This window comes from Gymnogyps californianus, chromosome 6, assembly GCF_018139145.2.
Source record: "Gymnogyps californianus isolate 813 chromosome 6, ASM1813914v2, whole genome shotgun sequence".
Taxonomy (NCBI): Eukaryota; Metazoa; Chordata; class Aves; order Accipitriformes; family Cathartidae; genus Gymnogyps; species Gymnogyps californianus.
Window position 1 is genome coordinate 3642140 of NC_059476.1, and position 13122 is coordinate 3655261.

Consider the following 13122-nt stretch of genomic DNA (forward strand, 5'->3'; position numbering starts at 1 on the left):
TTTGCCTTGTACCTCCCAAATCTCTCGGTTGCCTTCTTTCAGAGTATTTTAATAGCTATTGATCATTTCCATCTACATAAATCTTTAGGTCTCAGGTCAGCCTGTGACCAGGACTGCCAATAGGCAATTTATGCATGTGATTAAAAAGGAAGAGCAGAGTCATGCTGTGTGCATGGCCGTGTGGGTGCCTGCCTACCAGGGACCACTGCCGAGTGGTTTATAGGGACATAAAATAGTTCCCGTCTGCTCCTTCTTTCTCCCCTCCTTGCTGATCCTGATGCCCTTTCCGTGCTGTCCCTAATTCTTTGGATTTCATTTCCTGATTTTTTTTTTTTACTGTTCTACCTCTTCTCCCTTCAAAACTCTGCTTAAAATGCACGTTGGAAAATGGACACTTCTGTGTGCTTATTCGCCCACGCTCTCAGTTTTCTCGGGTTTTGCTGGCAGTAGTGGTGGTCAGCTTGAATCATCTTTCAAGGTCCGCAGAGCACAGAGCTTACCCAGCTAGCTCTGTCGCTTTTGACACGGCAGGGTCCTGCAGTTGTAGCTGCTGTGCAACATCCTTCTCATCAAAACAACTTCAGGGGAAAGCGTATCTTGCACAGATCAGACCTTTTTGCTGCTCGTTCCTGCTGCGGCTTTGCACAGAGGTAGAACAGGGCACTAGAAATGTTGGAGACGGGAGGTGTTTCTGAGGCAGCCGCTCCACTACAGAGAGGTTAAAACCCTGATCCTGAAACCTCTTGGACCTCAGTTTTCATCAGAGCCACCATTGGATCCATAACTATAATTTTGACCAGGTTGAACCAATCTAAAATGTTCCTCTCAAGCGAATAAGAGACAAGACAAAGACACACAGCATACCTTTTTGTCAGAGGTATCTTGAATCCTTCCACGCTGCCCATTGGAGCGTATATATACTATTTAGAATGGCAGTTTATTTTTATGAAGAGTATCCTCTGTGATTATTTCTATCGGTAACATTTTGTTGCAGTACAGCTGCACGGCAGTCATGATAAAATTTGTATCAGTTACAACTTTTAAAATATACGACTGAAAGCGGTTTTGCAGGGAATAAAAATTATGAGGACTAGAGGGCTGAGAAGAAAAATGTTCCCACGTTATAGAATTTGGGGTTGTTTTTTCTGTTTTTCGCAGGAACACAAATGCTGTCGGGAAGCAAGAAGCAGGAGTGCACCACGGGCAGGAGCAGTGCAACAGCTTCTGGCTCTCTTCCAGATACAGCACCCAGAAAGGCAATCGCTGCTGCTACTGATGGCTCATCGAGAAAGAGAGATCCCTCCAAAGGCACCTCCAAATCCAAAGAGATCCAAGCACAGGGCGTCCTGAAACCAAAAATGTCTGTCTCCAATAGTATGTGCAATATAAAAGCTTCCTCAAGAATCCTCTCGGAAGAAAACGTTCGCAGGCAAAACCAGCTCCTAAAAAGTAAGGTACAAATCCTACTGTGGTTGTTAGGAATATGGTTTCAATAATAAGATGAGATCAGTCTCAAAGAAAAAAGTGAAATAATGGAAAGTCAGTCCATTTTTGTCCAGCTTTAAGTGCTGAGTATGAGTCATCTGGTGAGAGATCAATCAACTAATCTGACTGTATACATTGCTATGGTTAATAGAAAACAAGGTTAAAATGAGAAAGATAGGCTTACTTTGTAAGTAGATTCAAGAAAATCTTGAAAAAACATTAAAATTGCAGAGTCAAGCATTCCCAGTCCAACCAAGAAACACCGGAGGTGAGGTTATTTTTACAACCTTGTTCTGATACCTTTCTTTCACTTCTGCAGTCTTTTTTTTTTGACACAACAGCCTGATCTGTGTGGTGCACAGGCACAGCATGAAATACCTCGTTTGGAGAGATTATGATGAAGAAAAAAAAAGACAAGGTTTAACAATTGATTATCAACAAGGTTTCAGCATGTAAAACGTAATTCTTCTAGCTCAGCACTGGTTGGGATGTCTTACTTCCAACATTTATTCACGTAGCTAAAATGGAGATGACACAAGCAGCTGTATTCATGCATAAGGTATTTTTGCAGAAGACAACTGAGATATACTATAGATTAATTTGGCTTTAGTATCAATAGGTTTGTGAGAAATTTACTCCAAGAATACCTTAAAAATGCTATAATGGTCATATAGCCTTTTTTCTTACAGCGTTTTTTTCTTCCAGATTTTTTGTAGGCAGGTAGAAAAACTTTTTCGTTATTAACTATAAAGCTACAGAATACAGCACCCACGTAGGTGAGAGAAGCCTACATTCTGCTTTCAGTGCCTGAAGTTAAATCATGCCATTTCACTAACTGGAAGTGACTTCGTTTTACAAAAGTGAAGCATCCACTGAGATCTATCAAAGATAAAGTTAATCGACACGTCTGTAAACCTGGCTTATCGAGGAGTTTAATTTCATGTTCACAAGTTTCAAGTTTTTTTCCAAAATGTTAACAAGAACAGTATTTTGGAGGAAATACAGTTCAGGCTTTTATAAGGCAAATGTACCCAACACAGATCATTTTAATATTTTTTTAAGTACAATATAATATGTACAATATGTCATAAAGAGGAAAATATTTTAAGTTTATTGTAACCAAAAATTGAAATAAAACAGTAATGGGCTTTATTCCCAGATATTTAGTTCTAGAAATCAAATTATTTGGCAAGGAAGAAGTACTCCAGTGTGACTTTTCAAAATAGTTCATATGGAGCTCTTCTGAAGTTCCTTTGTTATTTTGGATTAATTCTGTCCTCTAAATGAGAATCTTCAACTCTGATTTTTGAGCACATAGCCTCTTTTGGTCCTAATTTGCGCAGGGAGTATCAGTCGTAGAGCATTAAAGCATAATTATAAGTGTAGAAAATATTCTTTTTTTCTCCGTGTGAATTGACAGCTTTCATAATAATATGCTATAATGCACGTTAACCTTTTGTTTATTATTTTTTTCATGGAGTCTTTCCACTGGCTAATGAATATATAGAAATGATAGAAAGCAAACCGTATTATCAGCAAAATAAAAAACAAGAGTAGTGTTTATGAAATTCTCAGTATGGTCAAAGAGAAATGATATGTGATTAAGGTCCATAACAATATGTTATTTTCTACAATACATGCAATAAATTGAAATGAACTCAAACTGCAAGTCGCAGCAAGATATCCTTTGCTTTCCATGATGCAATTGTGTTACAGAAGCGTCTTGCTTTTGGGAAGCGAATACCAGCAAACGGAGCTAAGCATCCGAGCGGTTTAATTATGCTTCGATGCGATGGCTGGCTTAATGTGAAAGATACTCTGGGTGTCACAGGGCAGTGAGTAGCACCTATGATGAGATTTGATCTATTCTGCTTAATGAGGCCTATTAATAATACCTTGGCATTCTTATTTCAGAAATTGCCCTCTACGTCTAATGAGGTGGAGAACCCAATAAAAAATTAACCATGCACTGTTAATGAACTTTTAAATCTCTCAAAGGTGATTATGAATTCTGTGGTTCAAGTGACAAAATAAAGGAGCGCAAGGAGGAGGACGAGCGGGAGCGAGCCAGCAGGGTAACTCTATCCGCGGCTCGCTCGCCAGATGTTACTCGTGAGAAAAACGACGCGCTCACCCGGCCAGAAACCAGCTCCCAGCCTGAGAAAACTCCACCAGCCCCGCGGACGCTGCGGGTAAAATATCCATTTGTTGTTATTGTTGTTGTTAATACAGGGATTGATCTTTTTATTATTACTTTTTTCTTTTTTCTTTTTTTTCTTTCTTTTTTCTTTTTTTTTTCTTTCTTTTATTTTCTTTTTTTTTTTTTTCTTTTTTTCTTCATGGATGGCGTTTGCTTCCTGGGAATTGGCGGAGAGCAGAAGTTCGCATTTCCTTGATTTTTCTCCTTTCCAGTGAAGTTTTGGTAGCTTGCATAAGCTGCCAAGACTTGCTTGGCTGTCTGGTTGTAAAAGCTCCCCATTCTAAGCCCCACCTGCCGCTCCTGTAGAGGAACATGGTAAAGTTTGGGGGATTTACAAATTTCCCAAAGACACTTTTGAAATTGTACCTCGAAACTGCCAATTTCCCAAATGTGCACAACATCCAGTACCACCAGCGGCAGCCGTAGGCGCGACATGACCCCAGGTTGATACCAAGCCCCCCCAGCAGACGTGCTTTCCTGCCTTCTCCTCCGGCATGTGTTGCAGACCAATCTCTGCTCCTGTCTTCTGTGCTAAGACATTCCTAAACGTTGAAGCAGCCTTTGACTGGGAAGCGTTTTCTTTCTGGATCATCTATGAATAGATCTGCATGACAATCTAAATAAACAGGAAAGTTTGTGAACTGTCAGTGACAAGCTGCTTCAGCGATGGGGTGAGACAAGGAAATAGGCAAAACATCAAGAACTTGAATTTGGATAACTTATAAAAATACGTAATTCAAAACCTTTTGGATATGTTTTCTGAAAGTTGGGTTTTTTTCAGAAATTCTCCTTTGTCTGATCTGGAAATTTCATACCAAAGCAGCTTTCTAACAGTAAAAGGAAGTAAAGACAGATAGGAAGGCAGTTTGCTAACTTTCGTACAGACAAGCAATCATTTTCATTGATAATCTCTTACTGAACCCAGTTAGATGCATATAATGTTATTTTCTTCCTTTTAATTCTTTTAAAATGAAGCGGTTTCTCTGTTTCATTTAGGAAGCACTAGAAATCCATAAGCCTCAGTTCATCTCTCGTTCACAAGAAAGGCTGAAGAGACTTGAACATATGGTCCAGCTGAGGAAAGCCCAGCGGAGCGATGCTCCTGCAAGCAACCAAAGAGCACTTGTTTGCAAGCTTTCCTCGACATCCACTTCAAGCAAAAAAAAGCAATACACCATTCCTCACCCTCTCAGTGGTAAGTTGAATTGTGACCAGCAACAGGTCTGTAGCTGTCTTTGAAATCTTGCCACGTGTACAGTATTTCCATACTAACTTTGTGAAAAAACACGAGACCCGCTGCTCCTGTTTCACCCCACCAGCGCTCCAGAATCTGTCCTAATGCTCAAAGCAGAAAGTCTCTGAAGCACAGAGATGGGTTAGTGGGGATGAGGTGTTTTCTGTGGTCTGTGGCAGCGGAAGGAGACTTCCTTGGGGACTTTTTGTCATTGTCACGTGCAGTCGTGTTCTTCAGCATGACGCAAGTTGCTGCTAGTTGTAGAGGTGATAGCAATAAATGGCATTTCATACCTCTGATGGCTCACAGAAAGACCAGTTTGGGGAGAGAAGTGGCAGGCAGGGGGAGAGGTGGGATCTGGGAGTTGGAGTCCCAACCCGGTCTTCTCAGCAGCTTCAGGTGTGGACTTGCCACTTGACTCATGAAGCCCTCACAGTGAGCTAGCTGTGAAAGAACGCTTGTCTGCCCAGCAGCTGTATGCAAGGCTGCTAAATCAATGCATCTAAACTCTGTGATTTCCTAATTCAAGTTGATTAGGTTGTTTTATTACCCTAATGGTAAAGACACTCAATATCCAGTGAGTAAAATGGTTCTTTCTGAGAAGCTCCCTTGCAGCTCCCTCCCAATAGCACCTCTGTAAGTATTATCTAGGCACAAGATGTTAAACAAATTACTTTTGTTTTTCTTTTCTTTTTTTCTTTTTTAATTGCCATCTGGCTGTCACTTAAATCAGCTGACTAAATAAAAAGATTTATTTGACTGATTGGCATTCCTCTTTACATTTTGATTTTAAATCTGTGGCTGTTTGAAGCCACATTATTCTACTGAAAAGTAAATCAATTGAAGACATTAAACAACTAGATGGGTCACCTGGAGGAAGCAGGAAAGAAAATCTTTGATGTCCTCAACACTGGGAAACACATATATGTTTTTTGCTCCCTGGCGAATAAGACTGGGTGCAGGAAAGCTGGGCGCAACCCCCGTCTCGGGGCTCTTGGCATGCTTTGCATTGGAGAGTCCCAATTTCTATCGCTGCATTCGTACCGTTTGTTGTGGTACGACAGAGTCTACCTTACATCAGATACGTAATAGGTTTTTATAGTTAGAGCTCAATAAGCATAACTAAACAAAGCACAAAACATGAATTATATTTTAAAGAGTCGATAAAATTAATTCACCACTGCAGTTATCCAAGTTAATTTACTGGGGTTCAGATCCCTCGGGGCCACGGTGCCCTGCGGTGTTGGGGGCTCTGCGCCAGCACCAGCAAGCCCTCCCAGCAGGCAGCGGCACAGGCCAGGAGTTTGTCATATATCTTAGAAGAAGTGGCAAATATCTCCCCCTTTGTCTGGTCATCTTCGAAAGTCCCCCAAACCACTCTGCAAATACTTTACGAAACAAAAAAATGAAAGGTTAAACCTATTTCTCCTTAAATTATAATTAAGGAGTAATCTTTATGCTTGTGTCGTGGTTTAACCCCAGCCGGCAACGAAGCACCACACAGCCGTCCCTCACTCCTCCCACCCAGTGGGATGAGAGAGAATTGAAAAAAAAGTAAAACTCGTGGGTTGAGATAAAGACAGCTTAATAGGACAGAAAGGAAGAAAATAATAATAATAATAATAATAATAATAATAATAATAAAAGAATTAGAATATACAAAACAAATGATGCACAATGCAATTGCTCACCACTCGCTGACCGATGCCCAGTTAGTTCCCGAGCAGCGATCCACCCTCCCAGCCAACTCCCCCAGTTTATATACTGGGCATGATGTCATATGGTATGGAATAGCTCTTTGGCCAGTTTGGGTCAGCTCCCCTGGCTGTGTCCCCTCCCAGCTTCTTGTGCCCCTCCAGCCTTCTTGCTGGCTGGGCATGAGAAGCTGAAAAATCCTTGACTTAGTATAAACACTACTTAGCTACAACTGAAAACATCAGTGTGTTATCAACATTATTTTCCTACTAAATCCAAAACACAGCACTATACCAGCTACTAGGAAGAAAAATAACTCTATCCCAGCTGAAACCAGGACAGCTTGTTTAATGAGTAATAAAAGCATAATACTGAAATATATTCATTTATTATTCAGGTGAATTACTATTTCCCTCTTTTAGTGGTTGGTCATTAAAGATAAATTTGTCTAAAAAGAATCTTTAGTTGCCGTAACTCATCTGCCTTCATGTAGCCACATGTAATTTTCTGTCTGTGAGACCTTAATATTTTTATAATGACAGAAGTGTCACATGTCTGTTATTTAAGCATAACTGTAATTAATATTGGAAATCCTAGATTCCTGATAAAGCACAACTGTGTATGCTGCAGTTCAGAGGGCTGTGTAGGAGTGCACTGAGTATATTTAATTTGCTCCGAGTCCTGACAATTGGTATTTCAGGACTTCTCCTGGTGGATGCTATTGTGCAGAAGGATTGGTATCATTAATGAGGCCCAGAGTGGGGGATCTTTGTTTCCGACAGATGCTCCCAAGCTTTACTAATTGCAACCCCTCTTGCAGAGGAGACAAGAGCTTCCTCTCGTGCTCACCAAGGGCACTGGCTGCCTGTATCCTTCTGATGTCTCTGCTGATGCCACCGGGGTCACAGCCTTCTCCTTCCCTTCTTCCTGCCCCCAAAGCTGGAAGGAAGAGAAGTTATCATTTGTTGTCATCATTATTCTGTATTCCCTGGAAAAGCCATTTTAGCATGTAAAATGTGCTTTTAAAGCAACGACGGACTTTGTGTCATGTTTTAGAAAACGAAAGGAAAACTCAGCTGTAGTCCAGGTAGGGATGCAAGCACAGTTTCATTTACTGAGATGGGAAGTGGACATCAAAATCCCAGTGATTTAAGGATGACATTTCACATTATAACCTGGTGCAAGGCAGGCTCTGGGCACAAGCAGCAGTGTCACCGCCTGCTCTATCGCTGTGCGTGCCCCATCCGTGCCTCCATATTTCAGTTGGATCTAGCAGGAGCTGCTTTTTAACTTATTTTTTTTTAAAATTAGGATTCCCTCTTTGAGTTTTTACCAGATCCAATGACTGATCCAGCTCATCAAACAGCATTGTGATCGGCTGAGCTGGCGCAGGGGAGGTGAGAGGGAGGGTGGGAGATGGTGAGGGAGGAGAGCTGCACCGCCTCCCTTGGCACCAGCCTCTCATTTTTATGGGTGTAATGAGACCATACCCTTCCCAAAGAGAGCTCCCAGGCTGCTCGTGTACCCCACACCCATGCACAGATGACACCAAAAGCTGCCTGCCAGCCAAAGCTGGCTGAGCAAAGGAAACATGACAGGGTTCATCCCTGACTATGTATTTCAAAGCCAGCTTTTCAAGTGGTAGAGAGCCTGGGATTTATGCAGGGCACAAAGTGCCCAGAAAAGGGAAAATATCCTAAGCTGTGTCTGTAGCTCCAAACACAGAAAGTCCTGAATGCCACTTCCATCTCTGGCTGTACCTGGTTGTGAGTCGGTTGTGGTCCAGGAGCAGCTGAGTGTGACACCAAAGCTGGGGACAGGGGCTGGCGGCTGAGGCTCGGTGTTGTGTTATCACAACCATTGATTTCCAGGGTACGATCCAACTGCCCGGGGTGCACTGGGCAGCAGCAGAGGGCACAGAACTGCCCATGTACATTCCTGTGGTCATCTCTAAGCCTGTGTCTGTTGCAGTCACTTATAAAGACCAAAACAGATATTAGACCTCAGCCGTCATTAGAAGTCAAGGGAACTGGGCACCAAACACTTCTGTGCACACAGGCCAGTTGCTTTGCCGTGTCCCCATAGCCATTGGTATTTTATTTGGTACTAGTACTACTGGTTCTCCTGTTCTCCCTGCTAGTCTTAAAGACTCTCTGCCAAATGCAGCCCGTCTGCAGGTTTCTTGGTCTCGGGAAGCCGGCTGCTGGTTCACAGCAACGCACATTGAAACAACGTCTGAAATTAAGAACCCAGGAGGGTAAAATGATGACCTGGAAACTTGCTTAAGTATACAGCATTGTGTTGACGGCACCTCTAGGCTTCAGGGTGTGATCTTGTGGTTGCTTTTTTCAGTCTGATAGTTTCCTCCTTTCTCGTTTTTTCTCTCTCCTGATGTCTTTGGGATTTGTGGAGGTGGAGGTCTTTATGGCTCTGAGGTTCATAGGGCTCGTTGCCAGCGCACCCTCATACATTTTCCAATGGTCTTTTTTGTAAGAGCAGGTTGGCTGATGAGTTTAACTTCCACTGACCCCGACGCAGTGACCCCAAGGATGGATTACAAGCGCGTTTGTGGCTCGGTGGGAGTCGAGTATCTCTCTGCAACCCCAAGGAGCTCACAGAGCAGGTCGCTGCAGCATACTTGCTGCAAGCACTGGCAATAACATTAGTTATCCGATTAGTTTTCCACCACCAGAGGACATTCCCTGGCCCAGTTCCCCACGTGCACATCCGTGCCCACATGGGAAGGTGGCACAGGAGGGGGAGAGGGGGGACTGCCCCTTGGGTGGCAGCCTGCTTTTATGCAGGTGTAAATAGGGGTTAAACTGAAGCCCAAGATGTTTCTCTCTGCACTTGACAAATTTGCTGCAATTATCCCTCTCTGAAATAAGCTTGTTACATGCGCTTCACTCTGGACTTGCAGCTTTTATTTCAAAGAAATAATTTTCACCCAGAAAAAAGAGCAATGACCTTCAGAGATTTTTCTCCACTCGAGATTATTCTATCAGACTAAAGTGTCTTTATTGATAATATGAAATTATTAGCTAGCACGGTTTCCCAATGTTTTGACAGTGTTGTTACAACTTTAGTTTCTTGTAGGAGAAAGAAATAATTGCCATTCAACATCATTTCCATATAAATACCAACATCTGTGCAGTTTCCATTTACCTTCTCATCCTCAAAATACCCAAGTTGTTTACCATTTTTAATTGTAATTCACGAGCAGGATTTTACAAAATGCTGAAAGTAATCTTAGAAAAATGAAAATGTTTATCCTGCAGAAGATTTTACCGTCACAAGAGCACTTTGAAGGCAGAGAACCTGCAACTCTCACGCTAGCCTTTGTGCTGTGTAATGTGTACTGCTAAATTTCAAGAGTGCTAATTAGTCCAAGATAGACTACTCTGCTGTTGACTATGTCGAACAAATTAGAGATCCCACTGTGACGAAGTGAATAGAAACAATGTTCAAATAACTGGATTTAAATCTCAAAAACCGTAATGTAATTACTTCAGTGACAGGACTACCAGCTGTTTATAGGCCTTTAAATCTGCATAATGAACAGCCTTGTGATCTTAGTGTACACAAGCACTTTCAGAGGTTTCAAAAAATTTCTCAGGCACATATGGTTTTTTCATACCTTCCATTTTCCTTTCCTTTGAGAGGGCGATGGTTCATTGGAAATGGCAATATAAGTTGAATGTTACCATTCAACCCCTACTGCGGTGCCTGCTGTGTTTCTCTGGATTTGTATCCAAATCCTCTATCTTTAGTAATATTTTGGAAACAAGTTTATACCTCCTCAGTTGTGCTTCTAAACCTTTCCACAACGCTTTATTGTAACTGCAAAAGCCTGGAGGGCAAGGATTGCTGTTTGTTTGTTTGTTTGTTTGTGTTTTCAAAGGGTTGGTTTCTTGAGAAGCTCTACGCCAGGGCAGTTTTTATTTGGACAGTAGAGAGAGGAGAAGATGGCAATCAGAGCATTTGCAATAAGTGTGCAGCCAGCAAATCCTGCAGCCACTAACGTGCGTCCTCGTGCTCTTCAGATGCCATTGGTGGCTGATGAGATGTTTGTAGCCACCAGCCCATCTCTGTTCATGTGTGACTTTAGTTGTGCCATTTCTCGGGTTCCTTTTCGCCGTCAAAACTCATAGCTAGCAGTAGTGCCACTGGTCCTGTTGGCACCTGGCCTCTTGGTTAAAGCTGACAGCTCTGAATAAAGGCTAAGCTGCAGTCAGGTAATTGAATTAGGAAGAGGAATGACCTATTTTTATGGTATTATTATTCATCACATTGATTAGAGCAGTGCCTATGAGTCAGCTAAACACGGCAGCACACTGCAGGTCACTGGCAGTGGGTGACACGGTCCCTCAGGAGCCGAAGCTTGGACTCAGTGTGACGACAGGGGAGGAGGTGATGGAGTGAATGGGGTGACCAGCATGTCCCCTCCGTGCCCTCATCCTTGCAAAGGGAGGAGATAGCCAGCCTCTGTGCAAGGAAGATGGCAATAAATTGGAAAATCTTCAAATACGAAGAGTTTTCTGCGGGGATGATGACAGCGTTGAAACAATATGCCTTATAACGGGTGACTCACGAAGTTCAGTCAATTTGCTGGGGGATAATTTCAGTGGAGTCTTAAAGTAGCCAAATAGAAAGCTGAATTTTTGATGATGGACTTTTTAATCTAGGAGTAAAAGGTCTGATTTCACCCATGATTAGAAATTGAAACTAAAGAAGTCAGGATTAAGAAGCTGGTGCAAATTTTACCACAGATTAAATTAATCTTTTGATGAATTTACCAAGATCTGTCATACCTTCTTCATTAATTGCTATTTTTTGAAAGAAATTTTATGCTTTTCAAGACTACATGCTTTAATCAAACAAGAATGATTTAGGAAGGCCAGGTGAGATGCTAATTAAATTTTTTTCTGGATGAAATCCATGAATGTTCAAGTATCATTTGGACAGAGGGGACTGAAATCTCCTGCATCATGCCCAAAATTAACTTAGTATGAAAATATTTTCATAAACCTGTAAACTTTACAGCTTTTTTAGAGATACTAGTGATGTTTTCCATTGTTAAGACTGAAATATTAAGGAGGATCAGAAGTCTCAATAGCCACAATGTAGGACAGACCTGAACAGCTGGAAAGCCCATGAACCACCTTCCTGTGGGTCCTCTTGGGTGAAGGACCACTTTTGAGCTTCAGCATTTCTTTGAGATGAGCAGAAAGTCCAGGCATTCTTACCATCAAACCTTTAACTAATGGTTATTGCATTTTTTATAAATAATACCAAAACCTCATCTGTTGACTGCAGCTGAAGTAATTCATTGCATGAAGTCATTGACATACAACATGCAAAAGTTTGGGCAGCACCCCTGGGTGTAGGCACTAGTTAATATTCTCTGGATGAATTCCCGGTCAAGTGATATGGGCATGCTAAGCTGAATGCCACCTTGACATTTATCTTAGATTCAAGGCTAATTTATTTTTTAGGGGACAGTTGATTTAAAAAAGCGGTGTTTAAAAAAATCTTCTATATCTTAGGACTTCTCTGGGTGAATGGGCTTTTGGTGAATTATTTTTTCCGTTCAGTAAAAAAGCAGTTTACTTAAAGAACCACCACTATCAGTGCTGTGCGTTTCAGGGACAGGCAACACATCCTCAAAGGCACATTTTAGCTCCTAACAAGCTTTCAGAATTTGCATTCATGTTAGGAGAAAATGTATGTATATTCCGATGGGCAGAGTTTAGCCTTTGATAAATTTTGCCACTCTTTCTTTTTTAAGTGTTTCAGTGATTTAGTGGTAAATAGGAAGTCAGGGGATGGTTCCAACACAATCATTTTATCTGTTCTCTCTCTAAACATTTACTAACTTAACAAGCAGGAAAGTTACTCATCCTGCCTGAGGTGCAGTTTAGCATTAGTTAAAATATAGTACAGTGATGACCCATTTACCTTCATTTACAACTTGCTGAAGTGGCTTCTTTCTCCCACTGTGGAGATGTCAGACCACTGTTGCACACAGCGTTGCTGTAAATACCAGCAGCTCAGTAGTTTCACAAGGTTTGAATAAAACACCAATGAAGTGTTTCATGCCTATCTGTCTATAGCTTTTTTTAACTGCGGTGCATCACTGGAAATGCTTAATGTCTGCTTTGAAATCCTTTCTTTCCTATCCTTCAGAATAGTTTTCTCCAAAGGTAATACAAGGCTATGAAATTTGATAAGGAAACTTTGATAAAATGCAATTTAGAAGACTATCAACCTGGGGAATTGTCCACCTTATGCCCCACTTTGATCTTCACTTGGTAGGAAAGAATGTTAATTCAGGTCTTCATGATGTGTTTGGCAGGTTATTATAGCTCTGAATGTGTGCTGCTCTTCCACTTTGAAATACGCTTTCTTCTCGGTATTGAATATTAACAAATATTTAAATGCACATATGATTTTTATTTTCTCATTTATACCAATTTTTATTTATTTGTCAGTTAATATTTGAATTCTA

At 41.4% G+C, this 13122-nt stretch overlaps 1 protein-coding gene across 1 annotated transcript in view; it reads left to right on the forward strand.

Moving 5' to 3' along the window:
- C6H10orf90 (chromosome 6 C10orf90 homolog) overlaps nucleotides 1-13122 on the forward strand; it is a 68236-nt gene that overhangs the window by 49951 nt on the left and 5163 nt on the right. The window contains exons 4-6 of the mRNA XM_050899291.1: nucleotides 1159-1449; nucleotides 3484-3677; nucleotides 4682-4880. Coding sequence (XP_050755248.1) covers nucleotides 1159-1449; nucleotides 3484-3677; nucleotides 4682-4880 — 684 coding nt within the window. The remainder of the gene's footprint in view (nucleotides 1-1158; nucleotides 1450-3483; nucleotides 3678-4681; nucleotides 4881-13122) is intronic.